Raw genomic sequence first — 24,338 nt, 5'->3', positions numbered from 1 at the left:
TGGTCAGGAAGACAGAAGGAAAACCAGACAAGTTGTAACACACCAAAGGATAAATCTGTTTCAAGGAGTGGATAATCAGCAATGTCAATAGAGAAGTTAAGCAAGATAAACATTTACACTGATTACATGTGATTTATGGATGATCTTGCTGATTTATGGAAGATTAGTTTTGCTGCAGTTGTGGAGAAATAGTTTGATTGTGGCACAAAGAAGAATTAATGGAAAAATTTTAAAAATGGATAAAACAAGCATTCGTCAACTTATTTATTTACTTACTCATCATCCATCAAACATATAGCCATTAAAAAATAGGCTTTGTCCTCATGGATCTCAAAGACTGAGAAGATGGCATTTGAAAGACTAAGAAATTAATGTTTGAATAGAGGTTAAAACTGAGACAAGGCTGAGCACGGTGGCTCACACCTGTAATCCTAGCACTCTGGGAAGCTGAGGCAGTCAGATCGTTCGAGCTCAGGAGTTCGAAACAAGCCTGGGCACGAGCGAGATCCCGTCTCTACCAAAAATAGAAATAAGTTAATTGGACAGCTAAAAATATATAGAAAAAATTAGCCAGGCATGGTGGCGCATGCCTGTAGTCCCAGCTACCTGGGAGGCTGAGGCAGTAGGATTACTTGAGCCCAGAGTTTGCAGTTGCTGTGAGCTAGGCTGACGCCACAGCACTCTAGCCAAGGCAAAGGAGGGAAACTCTGTCTCAAAAAAAAAACAAACAAACAAACAAACAAAAAAACCAACAGCAAACAAACAACAACAACAAAAACTGAGATAAGTTCTGAGTTGAGAACTGAAATAGTAGGAATGAGGAGAGAGGACAGTAGCTGAATGGAGAATTTGGGCCAAAGGAGGTTTTTCTTTTAAGATGAAAGACTGTAATGTCACTATGATTCAGAAATAAAAATAGAACTTAAGCTTGCATTCCAAAAATAAGCTATGTGAAGTGACACTTAGAGAAATTTCAATAATAGTTTGCATACATTTAACCTATTAAAACTGTCAGTTTGAATGCAAAGGATATAAACATCGGAATTTGGTGGTAATATAAGATTTATCATAATTCTTGGAAAAAAATTCAATGTGCCCATATGAGGAGTTCAGTACAGGATAACAAAGTCTGTACTCTGTATTTGTATTTATAATTCTTTCTTTTGTTTCCCCCTTTCTGTATTTACATTGACACATAACTAAGCTTTTCATTTCCAAAAACAAAAATGACAAAAAAAAAAAAATTAAGGTAGTTTATCCTGTTTTATCCCAACCTATCCTATCTATTTTATACCATCTAAACCTATTTTCCTTTGATAATTGGCATCCCTTTTCTAAAAGGAAATTAGATTCTGTTAAATTTGTGACCCTCCAATCTCATCACTACTAACCTGTTCCTATCCTCTCTTTTCATTATGAGAAATTGGTTATATTTACCTCAGAAACATAAAGACCATCATATAAGTTTTTAAATTATAAGTTCACTGTACATTCCATCCTATGAACAGCCATATTCATGTTTATCTTTTAGAAGGTCATCAGTGTCAGAATATGAAGTAGCGTAACAGACTCTGACTCTGTCTAAAAGACTCCTTGTTAGTGATCATGAAATATCAGAATGTTAACAAGCTTTAAGTAGATCTCTTGGGTGGTGTGAGTCTATTTTTAGATTTCTGAACTTTGGCTACCAAGTGAGGGATTTGGTAAATTTCAGTTAAATTATTCATGTAGTAGATGAAATTAGGAGTAGTTTTCAGGGTTTTTTCCCTTTACGATTACCTCTTGGACTGATGATTGAACCCATCTTTCTAAAAATTATCATAATGAGAGCTATGCTGCATGGACTAAAATAGTTTCTCAAAAGCTGCTAGCCATAGATGATTGCTAAGAAGTGTTCCAGTCAACGAGGGTCAGAAGGATTTATTTTCACAGTTATATTTGCTTACTTTAATAATGAGAAGAATTAAATATATATTTATACAAACAAATAGAATTATACAGTTGACAGATACTAATTTAAGGGAAAGCTTTTGATTTTATTTTTTGTATATTACAGAAAAGTAATTTTGTTTTATGTGTATAAAACTTCTCTAACATAGCTTATAAACTCATCAGCTTATTGATTTAAATATATTTCTACATTATTATTAATTAGCAATGATTAGAATTTGTTAATTTGCAATTCCAAGCTCTAGCAATGGTGTGTATTAACTTGCAGAAAGAAAAAAAAAAGTACAACATCAAAGAATCTTAGAAATTATCGAGCATAGAGAGCCTCTCTTAGTGGAAAGACAAAAGCCAGTTTGTGTGATAGTTTATACGTGTAAGAGAAGACAACAACACATTAGGACAAAAAAGATGCATATTATGTAAAACACTTTTCTTTCCTCTGAGTTGACTTTTGTATGTCTTTCTTATTTGTGGTAAATACGTTTTTGTGTGTGACATAACAGTAGATCTTTAGCACTAAGCCTTTTTCTGCTTAACAAATAATCATGCAATTTCGTGAAGTTAAATAATCATTTATCTCAAAATTATGGGAGATATCTAAGTGGGTATTGTTGTCTGGGACATCTTGTAGATCTTTTCTGCACTTTATACCTGCATCTGCGGTCAGCTGGTTGGTTGACTGGTGCTGGACAGAAGATGGCTCAACCCATCTCTACTGTTACAGAGCGGCAGTGGCAAAGGTCTCAAGAGTAGTAAGAATGAGCAAGTCCTAATAATTACAAGCACCTTTCATATCTCAGTGTGTATCCCAGTAGCTTATGATACTTTTGATCGGAGAATATGCTATTTCATATTGCAAAGGTGAGGGTGAAAGAAGGGGAGAAATTTGTGGCTGCTTTTACAATCTACCATGAGATGTTAGTGAGTTGCTTCTCATTTTACTTTAATTTTTTGAACAGTTTTTATTGATAATGCAAAAAGCTGATAAACATGTAGATATGTTTGCAGATATTTCTATGTTACTATGAATGTACAAATTCTAATAACATTAGTTTTACAAATTCTCTTCCATTATTTTCATAAGGAAGGAAAAGATTAAAACTTTTCTAAAATAGGAAGAACTTATTTGTTTTCATTTTAGGAAAATAAATTGAAAAATCAGAAAAGTTAAAATGGAAGGTAACATTAAATTATCCTTTCATTCTGAGTTCAAATGGAGTTGCATGAAATCAGTTGTGGCACTGCTAAAATGTATAATTATATAATACATTTATGAAAATGAAAATTACTATTTTAAAGTAATTGGCCACAGTGGCAAATTTAGTATTAATCTCTGGAAAAATTTTGTCTTCCAATTTGAACTCTTTTGTGGAGAAGAAGTCTACAGAATACTCACAAGTGATTTGCAAAATACTATTTAAAACATGCCAACAATCTTTAAAACCTGCCATCATGTTACTTGGTTGTATCTTCTTCATTGGTTTTCAGCATGAATCTATTTCTTTATTCTAGGCAATTACACCTATTGTTTGTTTCCTTTTCATTAAGTTAATTGCACACCAAACTACGGTATTGGAGTAAGTCATTTAAAAAAACTAACTTTTAAGCAATCATGACAAGGTGTTAAAATTTTATCATCAGGGAAATTGATATGTTGTTGAAGAATGAGCAGAAAGTTCTTTCTATGATTACAATACAGACAAAAATGAGAAAAAATATAATTTTTTTGTAGGTTAAGTCGCTGAATGTGATTAATAGGAAGAAAAAGTAAACAGTCTACAAACTGCTTTTGTCTTGGGTTTAGCCAGTTGTATTTATTTGCTTTATTATAAAAGTAATACGTTAGACAATTTAGGAAATACAAAGTAAAAGTTGTAAACAAAAGGTATCATAATCCTAAGGTATATATGTGTTCAGTCTTTTTTTCTATCATTTATCTATATCTGTTGATCTGTGTATGCACCTATAGCTATATGTAGTCACATAAAGAATGATAGCAATTTGGCTATTTGTTTAAAATTGTGTACATATGGATGTTTATGTATACACAAATGTGTGCATAGAGCATATACTACACTTAGTTCATATTCCTTGATGATCATTTTTATTATTTTTTTATTTAAGGATGTAAAACTGGTCATCTTTCCATTTACTAAAAATTCTTTTCTGAAATGATTTCACATATCAGGATAACTTTCCATTATATACCATCATTTATTTAGCGAGCCCCTACTTTTAGATATTTAAATAGCATGCAAATTTCCTCTGTTAAAAACATTTTTATAACTAATTTTTGTGTACATTTGCTGTGTCTCAGGCTAAATTAAGTAAAGGGTTGGGGTAAGATTATTTGAGAGCCTTTAATATCATAAGGATTATATAGAAATGGTTAAACAGTTTATCATGATTGATTTATAATGAAAGGGAAGCTTAATGGACTTCTGTCCACTCAATCATAGTAATGTAGATTTGGAGTTACTTGATTTGTGTAAGAGGGGGAGAAAAATATACTTGGAGAGCAAAAGAAGCAATTGTTAACCTATCAAATATATTTTAAAATAACATATGATTATATCCCCTTTTATTTTCACTTAAACACTTGATTATCATAGTAGGCCATAAAGCATTTTAAAAGGACAAACTAAAGCTGGTCATATATAAAGACCAGTCATAATAATAAACAGTCTTGTTGATATAAACTGCAGAGAAAGAGCCGTTCTCTAAAATTAATACCAAGGAGAGAGAGTATACATTTAACCAAAGCTTAAATAATGTTTCAGAGCATGTAGTGTATAGAACAGGCTTAGGATAACTAGAAAAAGAAAGCTCACAAAGGTTATATAAAGGTAGGAAATGGGAAAATGATTAATATCGCTCTAATGGGAAGTCAAAGGCTGTTGGGTGAATGACAGAGCATTTGCTTTCTCTCTCCTCATGCCACTAGCAACACAGAAGGAGGAATGAAGAGAAAGAGCTGGCACATTAAGAATTCATTGAAGTGTTTCGATAGTCTGGAATTAATTTCCTAAAAATATTAAAAACGAATTCTGTAACATATAATTCAAATCTGATTGACACCTACTATGTGCTAGAATCATGCTATTTGTTGTGAGGAATTACTAGAGCAAAGCAAAGGGGCTAATTGAAATGAAACAGGAGGGAAGCATGAATCCTTTTCAAGGAGCTTAAAGTAGATGTCATTGTTTGTGGAGGTTTATTTGGCCACATTCCCTGAAGCCACAGGAAAACTAGATGACACTTCAAGGTAACTTTGTACTCTAAGATAATTTATTGTCCAGTATACACCAAAGTATTTATATAAAGACAAGTTCTGGAATCTATATTGCTTAAAGAACAGTGGCAACACATAATTTTTAAATGAGTCACATGAGAGAGAATGTGGGCTGAATCCTTTTGAGCACAATTTTGCCCTTTAAAAGTACAAAATTCACCAAGCTATGGTTTAAAATGGACAACAATCAATATTTATTGTTATCTTCCTTTTATTTTAATTAGAGCCTGAAAAGTAATGCAGGGAGGATACAATTTCAGTTCCTCAGCAAAATATAGAACCCAGAAAGGAGATCTGTTTTCTTAAGTACTAATTCTTGGAAAATATAGCAAATTTCAAATAAAAATTAGCACCCTTCTTTACCTAGTATATAGATAAAGCCCCTCAATATCTTTATCTTCATCCAAATCACAGGGAGCCAGTGAGCACAGAGCTCATTATTATTACTCATCTACACAAGTAGCTACAAACATTTTCAAGAAAAAGACACATGCTGTGTGTGTCAACTCAGCTCTCTTTTAGTCTGTGATTTCGGCTTCCCAGGCAATAGATAAATTGGAGTGCATCACAGAAGAGCCTATGGCTTCAAAGGTTAGATTTCATTAATTATTCAACTATGGAGGTGTAGGAATGAAGCTGTATTACTTTCCACAATGATATCCTGACTCCACACTGCCATGATAAAGCTCACCTCACAACCAGGTGTTTTGGTTATCAAGTCATCATGTGACGGACATTGAATATTATGGACAGATAGTCTTTTTATGCAATTCAGAAATCACTATAATACCAAGGACTTTGTTTTCCTTAGCCCTTCCACTTTAATAGTGCCTGTATTTATAGAATACACTATTGATTAAAATGTGTGTGTGTGTGTGCGTGTGTGTGTGTGCGTGTGTATCTGTAAATAAGCAGGTGATAAGACCAATATCAATGATAAATAAGAAAATGATTTTGTGATAAATGCAATGACTAGACAAAGGTCATAGATTCCCATTCCTGCTCAATGGAAGAACAGGTGTCAAATCTGAGATTTTTTTCTGCATTATAGTGCTTGTGTTCAAATTAAACTGTACCTGTTACACATATGGGGGTGGATGCATTGAAACAATGAAAGAATCTGAAGAAATAAAAATAATACTTTTAATTCTAGTGTCTGTCATATGCTGAGCATGCTCGCTTGGAATTTTGTAGTGTATCTGAAGGGACACATGGTGGTCCCATGTGTAGTGTATCTGAATTTTGTAGTGTATCTGAAGGGACACATGGTGGTCCCATGTCTAATGGTGGTATAGTTAAGAACCTAGCCAGACTGAGTTCAAATCTTGGCTTTTGTATTAAGTCTGTGACTCTAGGAAAGTTACCTAACCTCTCTGTGCCTTAGTATCCTCATCTGTAAAACTGGCTAACAGTAGCCAACTTCAAAGAGATTTTATGTAAATTAAATGAATCAGTATATGTAAGGCTCTTAAAACAGTGCCTGACTTATAGTAAGTGCCATCTAGGAGTTATTTAAAAGGTAATATAAATAATTAAACCTTATATACAATTCAAAAGCTGGAGGCAGAAATCAAGCATCCAAGCCCCTGACTATTTTTCCATCATCTTAGTCATTAATAACATTATTGAAATGTCCAATAAATCCTGACCTGTTATTTTTATCTCAGGTTTTTTTCTGCTTGTGCTTGAATATGCGAACCAGGGGCAATTTAGCTGTCAGCTTTTAATTTTTCAAAAAATTTCTTTCCTTCAACATGTAATTTGACAAATCACCTCATTTGGTATGGGAAAAAGAGAACTCTATATTTTATTATTTGAAATTTATGAGTAATGTAAGTAATGCTTGCATAATTAGGAATTGGCCCTATAGGAATATAGCTTTCCTTATGCTGAGAGCAAATAACTTATGAATTGATTTTTCTTTGTAATATTACAAAATGGGAATCCTGTAAAGGTATAATAAATACCAAGTTGGGATTTATGACAACATATTAATATTATGTTCTTAGATGTGATAGATCAAGACTAAGCTCTTTGTGGCTTTGCATAAAGATAGAATCACAGGGGGAAAAACACAGGAATCTTCCATTTAATAAATGGTATTGAGCTTCCGTGGAAAGCTTGTGATCTACCCTTTTCTCTATGATCCCAAGAAAAAGGGCCTGCACTGGAAATACGTACATTTGAGAAATGGTAAGGACAGATATATCATTAATCATTACATACTGCAGAAAGTATTAATAATTATCATAAAGGGGAACAAAGTCCCATAAATATCCAGCAGAGGAAAGATCACTTCCTGTCCTAGATATCAGATGTTATGGTAGAGGTAGCTTTTTGAGATGAACTGGGATGGAAATGGAGCTCATCATTAGAAGTTATTACATTGGAATATTTTAAGCAAAATACAGGATGTTAAAAAACACAAGGAAGACATGGGAAGTTTCTGGAAGAATTAGCATTAGTGCATTCTCAGATTATAAGATGTTTACGGCAAGGATTGGAAGCAAGACCAGGAAGGTAGTTTTGATCTGTATTGTATAGAGCCTCTAGTCGTCTTTTTGAATCATAATATAGTTTTCAATATTATTACCAAAACTGTCCCAGAAACAGTATTCTTTAATCTCTTTTGATAATACACTACTGAAGCATATAATCATTATTAAAACAAAAAACAACAAAAAACTCTTATCTGAATAATATTTAAGTACTACCACAGACTTTTCTTTTGAGGATTTAGTTGTTTAAGTTATACTTTTTTTCTATTCCATCTTTATTCTGCATCCAAGATAAATCTATTTTTTAATCCATTAATTATTTTGAATATTTTCAATATGACTTGATCTAATAAGTAGTTGTTTTGAAAAGGACTAAGTGTGGCTCATTGAAATTAGTGCTAACTTCTAGTCTAGTATTTTTAACCAGAAAATAATTATTAGAAAAAATAACTATAAAGGTTTAAAGTCAGTAGAACTAGGAGAACCTTCTACAACTAGAAATGTCAATTGATGTGGAAAATTCCATGAGAAGCCACAAAATATGTATATTCAGCTAGGTGGACATTTAGCTCTGGACACTAAGGAAGCTGTTTCAATGAGAACAGATGTTTACTTTTTCCTGTTTGTGGACTTTAATCAGCTACATGTGAAATGCATGCAAACTAGATTCTTTGCTAGAGAGAAAGTGAAAGATCAGGAGAGTATCTTTAAGACTTTGCTTGGTTTCAGAATTTTTCAATTCTTTCCCATTGCCAAGATACTTTTCACATTGCTGGCATGCCAGGCATATTCTCACTTGACCTTCACCCCAAACATGACCTCCTTATCACATACCTCCCCTTTCCATTTTTTTCCTGACTAATCTTGCCCTTAGGCAGGAAGGAGATAAGATTACTGGTCTCCAGTGCTCTAGGAATTGGTCCCTAAGATGGGGCTGAAGGAAGAAGGGAAAGGAAATTAACTCTTCACTCTTAGTAGACAATAAAATGTTGGATTGCTCATTGTAACATAATTGCCTAAACAAAACAGATAATAACACCATTGTATTTTGTGTTAGTTAAATCACATCTAGAGTATTGTTTCCATTTTTGTTACTATATGTTAAAATACCTTGACAAATCTGAGTTTTTCAAGGGTAGGTCAACAAAAATTATGACTGGAGTGCATACCATGATATGTAAGATTAAGTGAGGATGTTTATCTCAGTTAAAAAAAGAATATAGCTCTTCAAATATTTGAATGGCTGGCATGTCAAAGAACAAATTATATTATTCCATTGTTTATTAGAGGCAAGCTCTGGGAGAGAGAGGTGACATGTTCCATTGTGAGATTTTGAGTTCCCTGTCAGTAGAAGTTTTGAAAAATGTCTAGATTTGTGGTTGGCAGGTAGGACTAAGTGACCTCTGAATTTTAAGTTTTGTTTGGCCTTTAAATTTTATTTTTAAAAGTTACTTGCATCCTATTTTCCTAACAGGCTATTTTCTATACTGTTTCTTGAAGGTTTAAAAGAATAGAAATTAATAGTATGCATTCACAGCTTGAAAATAATCTAAAAGATAAGACAAATGAGGTTTGGGCCCTCTCCGAATAGCCTTGCACCTTTATTCAAATTCATTGTCTTTAAGTTAGACCTGTCCACTTTTTTTTTTAATCAGTTGAGTTCTTTAAAGACATTCCAATTACAGAAAAAAATTAGCCTAGGGAGACACATTTTGCAGATAGGAAAATTACGTTGTCATTGTCATTGGATTAACACCTGAGAGTAGATACACTGACTGTTTTCTTTTAAAAAAGGTCCTAATGATTCTGAAAAGAAAGCATTTAATTTTAGCTGTTATTTTATAGAAAGAAAAATATTCTCTATGGCAGTCATTAACTCACTTCTAAATAAGTCAGTGGCACATTACATGAGTCAGTTTTATATAGGCAAGCAGAAGCTGTGCTTTATCTCTTATAGTTAGTGTCCTTGGGATGTGTTAAAACTACATGCAAAAGATAATTCCCCTTGACCAAAAAGAAACATACAGATTCCACAGAAATATTTTATCGCTCTTCAAATTAGACCTGCCCACTGTTTTTTTTTTTCTTCATCTTTTGAGATTCAAAAGATATTTTAATTAAGGCAAATGTGAGGACTGTATTTTGGGAACTCATCATTTCAAAGCCATCATAAGATTTCTGAATTTCTTTTTGGAATATAAGCATTGAGAAAGGAATGATATTTTACTAAAAAAAAAAAGGTTTCACAAATTTCAAAGTGGCAAAAACTGTCATGCTTGAAATAACTGTAACCATATTAAATACTTCTTAGTGTATGCACACACATATATTATGTCATATGCCAGGATTTTGCAATGAAGTAATTTTTTTATATTTAATTAGTCACCATTTATTTTTTAAAACTATTGAAATTTTGTATTATTTATATCTCAGAAAGTGTAGGATACTTAGTATTCAAACCTAAACATCTCTAGTGGGTTGGGGGGTGATGGACAGGAAAACCTATGAGTCGGTCTAAACTGCATCTGTCAGGCACATAAGTCAGTCATTTCTTTGTCCCTGTGTCCTGTGCTCTTGAATATGGGATGTTGGAAATTTTACTTGATCTCCATTAATGGTAACTTTATTAAAGCAAGAGAGTATCTTTCACCAGAAGATCACAAAATTATGAAATCATCCAATATATTTAAGAAATGTATAACTAAAGCTAGGCAAATGGCATAAAACAGAATCATTGAAAACCTTGTTTACAAAAGGGAAACATTTTCTATTGTGCTTAGGGTTATGAGTTCCTGCTTATTTAATACAATTATTTGGTAATTTATGTTTTATATTTCTGCCATGATTCAAATGAAATCTTATTATTCACTGAAACATCATTTGTAAGAGAAAAACCCTGGAATCCATTCAAGTATCATTCACTGAAGAATTAAACAGATTATGCTATATCTATGAAAGAAAATATTAATATTATTCAGTACTGTCTATATTAACTGATCATATTGACATAGAAAATATATGCAATATATTTAAAAATTAAAAAGCAATTTACAAAATAGCATATATTGTATAATCCTCTTTTAATTTATATTGTAAATATGTATTTAATTATTGTTACATATGTGAATGTATTCAGATATTTAAATAAATTTACTTCAAAATGTTACTCTTGGTAAGTTTTTAGTTGATAATTTAGGTGATTTAATAAATATGCTTCTATCTTTTAATGCACATCTTAACCCATTGAAACAATGGATTTTTTGTAAACACTCTTAATCACTAAGTCTCTTCCAGCATTACCATATTATGTGAAATGATTCTGTGGTTTTCTTAAGTGGGTACTGTCACTGAGATTTGTGCCGACAAATTGCTGGTCTATCCATTACTTTTTAGTTTTTTGATCTTTTGGTTTTAACAGATTTGCTTTTTAGATTAAGTCATTTGTCCAGCCTTATAAAAAATGAATTGATGTTGAAGAGAGAATTCTCCCATACATAAATAACGAAGAAATTCATAATCATGAATAAGCCTGATGGTATCAGCTTCCTCCATCAGGTGCTTTGAAAGAAAGTAACGTGGTGCTGTGACCACCTGAAATTCACATACACTGAGCAGGTAACCTCAGCTTCATGGCTTCTTTAATCACATTAAATAGCATTCTCATTGTAGAATTATTCCTCCTTTCCTGTATTAAATTTTCAAAAAGATTATGAATTTATTAATTTTATTGAAAAGGTATAAATCTGAGAAATCATTTATATTAACTTCTGATCTGCTTTATCCCTTGCATGTTTCTTTTTTTTTTATTTGCACAAAATTTTATTAGAATAACTTAGGTTTAGTTTACAATCCTCATTTTATAAGCCTAACAAAAAATGTAAAGTCATTAATTTCACTTACTAGACTACATTTTCTCATCTTTAAAATTGGATAGCTTTCCAAAAAATATTTATACAGTACCTATTATGTACACTACACAAAATTAAAACATAACCATTGGCCTCAAAAAAAGAATAATGTCCAGCTTGGGAAACAAGGCTGAAAAATATTATGTGCCACTTTGTTTAGAATTGGCTTTGGATGATAGTTTAAAGGGCAGTAGGCTTGATACGGAATATCTGGAGACTGAAACAAATACTAAAGAATTGAAGATGGTGTGAATCAAATTCAGTTTACAAAGATGGGATGAATTTGAATAGGGAGGGAGCATATTCAATAGACAAATGATATTTGATAGTAATCAAATATATAAGCAAAATATTGAATTAAAAGTCTTTTTGTGATGTCAAATCACCTAGCTTAAAGATATTTTATACTTCCTTTAAGTAAGAAAATGTGTCCCAATTATGTTCCCACAGTCTTTTTAATACTAGCTGGGAAGTGAGTGTATTCGACTTGAGTCTTCTTACTTTCCAGCTTCCCAATATTCTGGCTGAATTATACAAAATATCTGGTTTTTTTTCCACCCCCACTCTTTGGCAAAATCTCTAAAGCTTCCATTGATTCTTTGTTATTTTCCTCATTTGTACCTCTTTCCAAAATGAGAAAATCTCAAATGCACTGCTAATTGCTGTTAAAATGATTCACTGTATAAATAGCTTGCGAAACCTATGTATGTTATATCACTACTAAACAAAGGAAATGCATTTTGTGGTTCTATTTAATGAATTTACTTAATTAATAAACTGTAGTTTGATGGTTTTTGAGTTACTTTAAAAACGCAGATTTAATTTTTCATGAGATGATCAAATGGTCGTTAGAGCAATAATCGTTGTTTTTCCAACTATTTTTCCTTTCTCTCTTACCCTAAGAAAGAAAATCTTATTTCAATAACTACATATAGTAATGCAAACTATGCATATAATTATATAGATATTTATATGATGAAACAGAGATACAAGGCTTTCTCTTTTACAGATTTAATAATATTACAAAATGAAGCAGCTGAACTTTAGTAAAACAAAAGTCTGTATTAAACATATTTCCATATTTTTTTTATTTCTTTTGACATATTTATTGAATCCCTACACTGTTTCAGGTAGTGTTTTAAAAACTACAGATGTAATGGTTAGCACAAAAAGGTGCAGCCTTGCCCACATGAAACACTTTGTCTAATAGGAGAGATTAATAAATGAATAAATATATGCCTACACACTAATGACATGTATACATGATTATGTTTTATGTATTATATATTGTCAACTGTATTTAAATAGACACCATCCTCCAAATTTATTACAAGAATCAAAATGCCGGTAAAATGTTAATCAAATAGAGAAGATTTTTTGATTCTCCTAACATTTTCTTTCTTTTTCTTTTTTTTTTTTTTGAGACAGAGTCCCGTTCTGTTGCCCAGGCTAGAGTGCTGTGGCATCAGCCTAGCTCACAGCAACCTCAAACTCCTGGGCTCAAGGGATCCTTCTGCCTCAACTTCCCGAGTAGCTAGGACTATAGGCATGTGCCACCATTCCCGGCTAATTTTTTCTATGTATTTTTAGTTGTCCACTTGATTTCTTTCTATTTTTTAATAGAGACAGGGTCTCGCTCTTGCTCAGGCTGGTCTTGAACTCCTGATCTCAAATGATCCTTCTGCCTCAGCCTCCCAGAGTGCTAGGATTTCAGGTGTGAGCCATCTGAACCTGGCCTCTCAGAACATGTTCTATGCAAATGAAACATTGTGCATGGCTATGATCCAAATACTCTGCAGTTCTGAGATTGTATTCATAGAATTGATCATGTCACATGCTTTCTGATCTTTGGCCAGGAGAGACTAGCTATCTTTGTCATACTTTCACAGGGAAGAAGTTGGTAATAACAACTGTTAAGTCCTAAGTCATGTTCTCATTGGGACATTGACCAAAAAAACAAACAATAAAACAAAGATCAAACAAATCAAAACTTCTTTCTAAATACTTCTCTAAATACTCCCAGAGGCAACTCCACAACCTATTTTAATGACTGAGTTCACAAATATGAAGTAAAATAGTTTACCCTTCTTTGTCTAGTAATTCCACACACATACACACACAGACATGCACATATATATGTAACATTTAACATTGGGGTAGGCATAAGTAAGTATGAATATCATCATTACTATTTTTGCATCACTGTAGTTGAATAAAAACATTCTAAAATATTGCCAGAGTACAATAATACACAATTCTTGTTACTTTACTTATAGAAATGATTAATTATGAGTATAAATAATTGTATACTTGCAAAGCATATTTGGTGCATACTTAACTAAGTTTATGATATAGCCAACAAAAAGATCAATAAGTCACTATGAATCGAGTAACATTCACATGTAAAATACATTATGTCAAGAAATTTATTTTCTGTATTTCATAATGAGCTTTTACCGTCTGATAGTAAGCTATTCTGGGTACACAATGATTTTGAATCGGTGGAATTTCTAAGTTTTCTTAAAACACTCAAGGATAAAATAGACAAAAACAGAATATATAAGAATTGTTGAGACCACCCAAATACTAGATCCTGTCCAATGAAGAAGTTTGTGTATTTTAATATCATATTACATGAGAGTAATATACAGCCCATGGGATTTTGGTACTTAATGTACTTCGCAGTTGATCTCTGTGGAAAAAGGAGAAAGACAGTGAGGGAGAAATGAAGTAAAGGGAAGGAGAGTCTGCATGATGCCCTCTCCTCCTTTTCCCAAGCACCACCCCACTTCAGGACCATGTACAGTGCCAGACTGTCCTGTAAAAGAGCGACTAACTTCAAAATCAAAGGAATAGGTTTATTGGATCCAAGGATCACAGTCAGCTCCCTAGAAAAATAAAGCACTGAAAACCTAGCTGTCCTCTGCAAGCACAGCCTGGGACTATATGTACTTTTGGTCTCACTTGCCTTAGATAATTAATTCCTTACACATTCTAATGTATTTTAAGAGGGAACCACAAATGTGATTAGGGTTGTAGCAGAATGCCATTTAGTTGTAAATAACAGAAGCCCAAGTCAAATGATAATGTGAATGTGTTTTTTCATGAACTAGAAGCCCAGAGGTAAGTCGCGGTTCATGGTTGTTATGATTCAGTGGCTCAACAATATCATCGAGAATATAATTACTTCTTTTTGCACTCTGCCTTTGAGCAGAATCAGCTTTCTTCTAAAGCTGACCCCCATCACAGTTGCAAGATACTTACCAGCAACTTCCAGGGCTACAAACTTCCTTATCTCTATCTAAAAGAAAAGAGGGGGGAGTTATTTCTGGAACACATTCTCAGAAGGATGAGGATGTCTTCTTTCTAAGAACCTCTCCCCAACCGGACACATGTAAGCCTCTCCTTACATTCCATTGTCCCTAAATGGGACATATGCCTATACCTAGACCAATAACTATGGCCAAGTAAAGAGAACAGATTTGGTTAGTTTGAGACACAGACTTCTTTAAATCCAACGGGGGAATCATCTTCCTTCAAAGCGTTGATGTAGATACCCAATGAAACCTGAATATGTTACAAGGAAAAGAGCATTGAAAGCTGATGAAACAACCACAGTGTACACTGCAAATGGTTCCCTATAAGCCTGCTAATTTACTGCTGTAGTTCCAACAACTGGCCTCCTGGCAATTTCCGAGTGAAACAAGCTTTGATGGGCTATAGTCATAATTTTCAACATGGTGTTCATAACAACCTGCAGAGCTTTTTAAAAATGCAGAAGCCTGGGCTAACACCCAAAATTCAAATTCAGTAGGTCTAGGGCATTTTTTTAAACTTTTAATTTTTTTTTTTTTAATTTCAGCATACTGCAAGGGGTACAAATGTTTAGGTTACATATATTGCCTTTGCCCATCCGAGTCAGAGTTTCAAGCGTGTCCACCCCCTAGACAGTGCACACCACACCCATTAGGTGTGTATTTATCCATTCCCTCCCCCCCCATCTGACTGGCACTCAATGAATGTTATCACTATATGTGCACTTAAGTGTTGATCAGGTAATACCAATTTGCTGTTGAGTACATGTAGTGCTTGTTTTTCCATTCTTGGGATTCTTCACTTAGTAGAATGGGTTCCAGCTCTATCTAGGATAATACAAGAGGTGCTAGATCACCATTGTTTTTGTGGCTGAGTAGAACTCCGTGGTATATACATACCATATTTTATTAATTCAGTCATGTATTGATGGACACTTCAGTTGTTTCCACATCTTTGCAATTGTGAATTGTGCTGCTCTAAGCATTCCACTGCAGATGTCTTTTTATAGAATGTGTTTTGTTTCTTTGGATAGATGCCCAGTAATGAGATTGCTGGATAAAATGGTAGTTCTACTTGTAGCTCTTTGAGGTATCTCCATATTACTTTACACAGAAGTTGCACTAGTTTGCAGATCCACCAGCAGTGTATGAGTGTTCCTATTTCTCCCTATCCACACCAACATTTATTGTTTTGGGACTTTTTGATAGAGACCATTCTCACTGTGTGATATCTCATTGTGGTTTTGATTTGCATTTCCCTGATGATTAGAGATGTTGAGCATTTTTTCATGTTTGTTGGCCATTAGTCTGTTTTCTTTTGAAACATTTCTGTTCGTGTCTTTTGCCCACTTTTTGATAGGGTTGTTTGATTTTTTTCTTGCTGATGTTCTTAAGTTCTGTATAGATTCTAGTTATCAGCCCTTTATCAGATGTGTAGTATGCAAATATTTCCTCCTGTTCCATAGGTTGTCTGTTTTCTCTTGTGATAGTTTCATTGGCTGTGCAGAAGCATTTTAATTTGATCCGGTCTCAATTATTTAGTTTTGCTGTTGCTGTGATTGCCTTTGGTGTCTTCTTCATAAATTCTTTGCATAGGCCAATGTCTATAAGAATTTTTCCAACATTTTCTTCTAGAATTCTTGTAGTTTCATGTCTCAGGTTTAAGTCTTCTATCCACAGTGAGTTAATTTTTATGAGAGGTGAAAGGTGCAGATCCTGTTTCAGTCTTCTACATGTGGCTGTCCAATTTTCCTAGCACCCTTTATTGAACAAGGATTCTTTTCCCCAGTGTATGTTTTTGTCTGCTTTGTCAAACACCTTGGATGATTCTGTTATGGGTGATGGGAGGACTACACTCAGTTAAACTCTGTATGTTAGATGTGTATCAGATATATTTCTTTACTGTCTGTTTTCCTACTATCACCATAATTTCAGTATATCCTACTAAATGCTGACTAAGTAGGTTAATAGTTACTTATTAGTTTCTTTAGTTTTGCTTTTCTTAGTGTATATTTTTTAATTTCCAGAATTAGAGGAGTCTACCTGTGGCACAGACTCATATATTTTTTTAATTGCTGATTTTATGACTTCTAAGAGAAAGAGTAAAGAATCATTTGTGTAGCATGACAGTACGTTCTATGATAATTGTTTTATTGGAATGTCATTAAATAGGCAACTAATATCCACTTTAAGGTTTATTTTTACTCTGGGGCTGTAGTTACCACCTGTTAATAGTTCATGATGTTTTGTTCAGTAATGCAGTTAGGCTACAAAGCTGTCTCTGCTGCAGAGGTAACTATAATAAATATTTGTACCCCCATGCTGAAATAAAAAAAGAAAAACAAAACAGTGAATTAATACTAACACTAACTCTTGTGTATATGTCTTTGTGTGTGTATATTTTAACAGCATGAATATTGATTAGTGACATCTATATATTACGAGGAAGCATTATTAAGTAGATATTGCATATAGAGTTCTCAGCAAAGTTGGGTACCTGCTAACTCTAATATTGTTAATTTGTTACAAAGAAGCTTCCAGATAGTGCCAGCTCAAATGTAGGTTAGTGCACTGCTTGCCATATAGGCTTTGGTTTTAAAAGGTTCTATTAATAATTGCTGACTCTCGTAAGTTTGGAATTGTCTTTATTTCTGTACTTGCTGGTTTCTTCCTAAAATTTCTTGCTTACATATACATAATGGAAGAATATGATCTTAGCACTTCTAATCTTTCTTCCTTAGACATCACTTCCTTAGTGCGTTTTTTTTAACCACAGAGTCAGGATCTCACCTTCCTATGTCTCTCATCTCTCTCTGGATTATAAGGAACATGAAGAAATTTCCCAAAAAGAAATCCATTTCTTGAAGGGATTTTTCTCCTCAGCCCCGATATCGGTGTTATTTTCTTTCTTTCTTTTTTCCCCTATGCTTAAGTGTAACTAACATTATCAGGAATATAGCCAGTCCTCATCTCGTGACCCAACACTTGTGATAGTAGTGAGTGAATTTTAATAAACTCCTTGTCATCTAGGTATTTTTTTTTCCTTTCTTTCTTAAGTAGACATTGATTCAGCACTTTTGAGACAACAGGGTATAGTGAACAGAATTTGATTTTAAAGTCACAGTGACATGAGCTCAAATTCAAACTGACCTTAAACAAATTGTTCAGTCATTCTGAACTTATGTATGTTCCTCTAGCAGATGAGAGTAATTTTCATTTAATTGATTACTTTGTGAATTAAATGAGTAAAGTGACCAGTCATAAGTTTTAAGGTTTTTTTTTTTTTTTCCATTTTGAATCTCCAGACTTTTATTAACAATGACCCATCTAAGTCAGCACTCTACAAGCCCCTGTGGTATTTTCCTAAAAGGGAATTCCCACGAGCTACCCAAAAATTTTCCTCTTTGAACATGTTATGATATATTTTGGACATGATAAAGCAGCAAACAGCTTTTTAAATATTTATGTTCTCCATGCCATGCATGCCAACTGTGTTTGCTTTCTCTATTTCTTTATGTGCCAAGGAGACAAGCCAAACAGTGTGAGAGGAAAATACTGTCAGGACACAAAGTAAGCTTGTCTAATGTGTACTCTGTGCAGATGTAGCCTTAACGGAAAAGAGTGGAGACCGCTCCCTGGCTACCCGGTGTACCTTGATTAACAAATCAGCTGAGAACAAAGGTCCTTTATAAGCAATTCAGCTGAGTAAATTTTTATTTTAAAACTTCGTGAATTAAGTGAAATAGTACTGGCTTGTGTCATATAATTCAACGGTAATATTCTGAGTAAACTGCACTTGTGCACAGAGCAGAGCACAGAGCACTTGTGCACTCCTCACAGAGTGTGTCTGGAAGTATAAAGGTGAATAGGTGGATTCTTGGGAAAATTGTGAAGCTACTTCAGATAAACAGTTTCCCCCCCCCCCACTTTTGTAATTGCTGTGCTCTATCCTCTACGTACACAGAGAAGTAGGTTATTGCCCTTGGAGTCTTGCTGCTCTCATTCCTACCTGTTAAAGCAAGAATCAAAATGATTCACACTTTTATGAGTTACAGTTAATGTTCCTTATATTGATATTTCCTAGAATGTCTCAATCCTGGGTACAAGTTAGTACCATTTAAAGAGATTCGGACTTAATTGGCTTGACATAGAGCCCAGTATTTGGCATTCTAATATACACCTACGGTTGTTAACCACTGCTCTGGGATAAAATTGCATTTTCATATTGTGTCCTCCTCCTTTATAATATCTGTATTTATCCATGTGTGGGCTGCGGACCACTTGAGTTAAAACCATCTAGGGTCATCCTCTAAAATGTAGGTTCCTATGTCCTTATCACAGAATCATCACTACTAAACCTTGAAGAACTTGGTATACATGAGTGACTGTGTGTGTCTGTGTGTGTTTGTGTGTGTGACAGAGAGAGAGAATGAGAAAGAGAGAGAGAAGTAGAATTTTCATTTCTTTAAAAAAGCCCAAAGTGATTCTGAGTCACTCTAAAGTTTGATAACTCTTTTCTTATAAATTCTATCTTATATCTCATGGAACGCATTTTTGGACCATCTATAATGCCTTTTAACTCTTCTTTGCTAAATAGAAAATTAATGGTGGGTTATGTATATGTTATATACAATTCATATTTTAAATAGTATAGTAATGTATGATAATTTACACTCAAGTTAACCAAGGTCAATATTATTTTCAAAGGGAAAAAAAATCACATTCATACAATTGAATGTTCTTTTCTAATAAATACATATTTTAAAGTATAAGAGCATATGAATTTTAATTTAATGCAAATATTTATTAATCTGTTATAGATAATGACAGATTTCTAATGTACAGACACAATTACAACTCAAGGGCTTGCAGTCATTGTTTGGAAATGTGAAACATATTTATGTTCAATCTCAATTTGTCTCTTTCTCTCCCTTTTCTCCTGCTCCCTTCTCCCTCCTTCAATTCCCACCCTTGTCCTCTCCCCACTTCACCTCTTTTCCTCTTATCATAGCATCAGATGAAGAAGAGCCAACTTCAGCAGGTAAAGTTCCTATGTTGTAAAGTTTATTCCTATTTAATTTATACTTTTAATAATGGATTTTCAGAATTTGAAGTATATTTTTTCAAGTTTCAACCAGAAAACTGGCAGATTTATTTATTTATTTATTTTTTATTTTATTTCTTGGGTCTACTATGTTGTGCCACTATGCTGGTTAAGAATTTTGAAAAAAAGAAAAAGAGAAAAGAATTGAAAAATGAGCTAATAAAGAAGAAAACATAATACCCAATGGCATATCAACATTAAAAAATAAGGAAAATTGGAAAATGAGAACATGGAGAAAAATGTAGAAAAATAATACAATAGGATGAGTGATAAAGTAAAGGAAGATCAGAAATGAGGAAAATGACAAAACAAACTGAGAAGTATAACCCTCTATGAGATAATATGACATCATCAAATATATAACTGGCATCAAACATGCTATTCATTTAAGTTTGCCTCAAACACTCATTTTACTTAAAAAAATAATTTTTACAATTATAATTTAATGATCCTACAACTTGTCATTGTGACTCAGCTCCTCATCCAGATAATTAGCATTTATCAAAGATAGGCTTGGGCCTGAACCATGTACTATGATGAATGTAAATGGAGAAGGTATGGTACTTTCAACATGGTTCCATGACAGTGGGACATGTCAAAGAGATATGATAGGATACTACAGACCAGACACACTTATAAGGATAAAATGGGAAGTACAGCCCATTTTATTAGAATTAATGAAAGACCAATGCTACCAGAACACCGACATCAGGAAAAACAAAACAAGCCCTGAGATGCAGGCATTTAGAGGTTGTTGTTAGAGGTCGGTGTGAAGAGAAGTATAAGACCACAGCACTAGATGGTTTCCTTCTTAGTAACTGAGGAAAGGAGTTAAGTCTGAGAGAGAAGAGCAGGAAAAGGTTACTGAAATTAATGGACCAAGCAGAGCTTACTTATGTGGGAAGGCAGGGAAGTAGCCTAGTTATTAGAACTCAGATACAGGGTAGCGTCAGTTCTATTCATAGACTTGACTTATTTTAACTAGCCTGACTTCATGACTTCCATATCCCTGCAAAACTGGACAAGGAATTTACCTGTAAGAATAAGTTCAAAAGGCCAAAATTGCAGTGGCAGGAAATAAAACAGGTATTGTACACATTTCTTTGATAAGTTCCAAGGATATAGAAATGTCATATTGCTTGATAGTCAATATAATTATAACTGCCTTGGTAATAAGAATCACAGATTCAGATAAACTCTCAATTGATGTTTCACTTTTATAATATTGTTAGACAGTCTATAACCTGATTTGGATGATAGAAACTCCTATGATTTTCTCCCAGTCTGATCAGTGACATGTAGCTTTTTTCAGGAGCAACCTAATCACCTGACTTAATAGCAAACTCAACTGTTGTTCAGGCTCCTTTGCCTACTTTCTGATGCCTTTTTGTCCTGATTATGAGGACTTGCTGTTTACAGGGTTGCCCAAAGACTGTATTTGTCAACCTTAATTTAATTTTCTCTTTGAGTGTCAATCCTTGACAGCACCCATTGTTTTCTAGCCCAATTAATCTCATCTCTCCTGTATGCTTGCATTCCACACCTTGCTATGTTGCTTGCCAAGCAATGGTGGTGCCATTGCAAAATAATTATTATTTTGCTTGATGAGGATTAATTGTAACACAGCGTAAATTACATTTAACTATAATATAGCTATTCTTGGTTTATTTATTTGATTCTAAATTTATTTTAATAACTTCTCTGCTTACTATGCTCTTTTTGTCAAATGTAAATGAAGATTTTTTTCCTCCAAATATTCATCTTATTCCAGAGAGATCTGAATATCATAGAGATTAAATTGTTTTAAAAATACTTTGTTTTTTCAGATCTGAGCAGATGTTTTTGTTGTGATTTTAGCATAGACTTTTAAATTTGAGGCCGGGCGCGGTGGCTCACACCTGTAATCCTAGCACTCTGGGAGGCCGAGGCGGGCAGATTGCTCGAGGTCAGAAGTTCAAAACCAGCCTGAGCAAGACCCATCTCTACTATAAATAGAAAGAAATTAATTGGCCAACTAACATATATAGAAAAAATTAGCCGGGCATGGTGGCGCATGCCTATAGTCCCAGCCACTCGGGAGGCTGAGGTAGCAGGATTGCTTGAGCCCAGGAGTTTGAGGTTGCTGTGAGCTGGGCTGATGCCACGGCATTCACTCTAGCCTGGGCAACAAAGCAAGACTCTGTCTCAAGTTAAAAAACAAACAAACAAACAAATAAATAAATAAATAAAATTGAACAAATGTGCTCTTAAGGGATACTCTAGCTGTAAATTTCACATACAGATTATATTAACATTGAGAAATTGTCATTTAGTATAGCAGACATACGTTTTATATAAAAACTGACAATGGAAACCAATTGGTTTCCTTTTAATTTTATCAAACTATATAATAAAAGGAGTTTTATAGGGTAGTTGTACTAAAACTTTTGATAAAATGTTATATTTGCAAAGAATTGATTTCATAAGGAATATGAATAATCGTAGAAAATGGATTGTGATTTCTTTAGTTCTTTTTAGTACCTCTTGCCCCCAATTTTTCAATACAATTTTTAATGGAATATTTATCATTCTGTTCATGTGTCTTTTCAGTAATATTTATCAAATATATACCTTTAATTTGAAACTGCTACTCATAATATATTCACTATGATATTAATATTCCCTGTCTTTACTCTCATCTCCTTTCATTAATAGAATTTATTATGCAGAGTGATATTTTCTAAGCTCAGACTCATTTTGTGGCCCTCTTTTAACTTATCTTTCTGTCCTATTATTTCTCCACTCTGTTTAAATTATCAGTGAAATGCACTCTTTTGTTTACCACAAAAATTGTACATTAATTCATCATTCATATGTTCCCACATGGTATCTTTGCCAGGTTCATACACTTCCTTCAGATTCTCATCATGGTTGGACAGTACTTTAATTTGTTTAAATTAAATAATTTAATTTTTCTAATAGGAGATAAGCCACTTCTCAAAGTACAATAATAGAAAAAAAAATAAAGTGAATGAGAGTTTTTATTTTTACTGCCAGATAGTCATAGGCTCCTGATTAATAGTTGTTAATGTATAAATATTGAATTTAAAAATTGTATTTTTTGAAAAAATCCATACATGATTTATTTAAAATTTGTAGGTCCTAAGTAGATACTACTACTCAGTAATATTATTTAGTAAATGTGTTATGTATGGGTATTATATGACAAATCTTAGTTGTTTTTATTCCACAGTCACACAGAATTGGATTAATTATAATCCAATAAACATTTCATGTTCATTGTTTAAAAATATTTTTAAAGAAAATAATAAAATTTCTATCTCAAATAACATAGAGTATGAAAAAAATCAGGAAGACAAGAAATAACACTGAGAAAATTAATTAGATATTAGATAGCATTTTACTTGTGTTATAATGCTACAGAATGATATGGGCTTTTCTTTTTATAATATAACATATTTGATTTGCCTTATATTTTGAATTGTTGAAGACTGCTGTCACTAAAACAGATAAGTGACCCCTCCATTTTGTTCCCATATAACTCTGTTTAGATTTAATAAATAAGTTAAAAATAAAAATATCCTTATACTTTAAAAAATAAATTCTCATTGGTTATTTGTTCATATGTGCCTATTTTCTTTTATTTGAATCTCTAAATTGCCTTGCAAATAGCAAGTGCTTCATAACTGTTTTTTTTTTCTATTGATTTGTAAAGGAGATGCTTAATGTATCACATCTGCATTTCTAATAGTAGGCATACATTCCCTTATTGATTATGAAACATCTGCTCGTTAATTATTTTCAGCTCTGAATGTTCTGATAGGAACTAGCCTAAAGGACCATATTTTGTAACATCTGAGTTACAAGGGCAGCTTCACTTAACACCTGCTTCTATAACTACCAGAAGCTTTTTTTGATTTATCCTAGTTGAATCCTACGATCAGGTATTTAAACATCTGATTTTACTGATTATAAAACACATCAATGAACTCTACTAGAAATTTTTTCAAGCTAGATTATATTCCACAGTCTAATTATAAACTACTGTGATTCATATTTTTTAAGCAGTCTTAACAAATACTGTACCTCCAAATGAGTCACCTTTAGAGGTGATATATTTAATCCAATTATACTCTTATTGCCTAAAAATTTTTCAGAAACTCTTTTCTTGGAATTTCCTTCAGAATCTGCTTTTGGGATTATAGTGATAATTATTCTTTTATAGTTTCTGAACTGTTCTACGGTATTCAGTAATATACCTTAAAAAACATG

At 33.1% G+C, this 24,338-nt stretch overlaps 1 protein-coding gene across 2 annotated transcripts in view; it reads left to right on the top strand.

The window, feature by feature from the left end:
- The window catches only part of EDIL3 (EGF like and discoidin domains 3), a 422,082-nt gene that overhangs the window by 136,891 nt on the left and 260,853 nt on the right, over positions 1-24,338 (top strand). Inside the window, exon 3 of one of the 2 annotated variants that reach the window (XM_012784390.2) lies at positions 19,974-20,003. The exons of the other annotated variant lie outside the window; for it this stretch is intronic. Coding sequence (XP_012639844.1) covers positions 19,974-20,003 — 30 coding nt within the window. The remainder of the gene's footprint in view (positions 1-19,973; positions 20,004-24,338) is intronic. 2 annotated transcript variants of the gene reach the window in all.

Source organism: Microcebus murinus, chromosome 11 (genome assembly GCF_040939455.1).
Source record: "Microcebus murinus isolate Inina chromosome 11, M.murinus_Inina_mat1.0, whole genome shotgun sequence".
NCBI classification, from domain to species: Eukaryota; Metazoa; Chordata; class Mammalia; order Primates; family Cheirogaleidae; genus Microcebus; species Microcebus murinus.
Note: the sequence above shows the minus strand (reverse complement) of the source record. Positions and strands in the feature narration are given on the sequence as shown.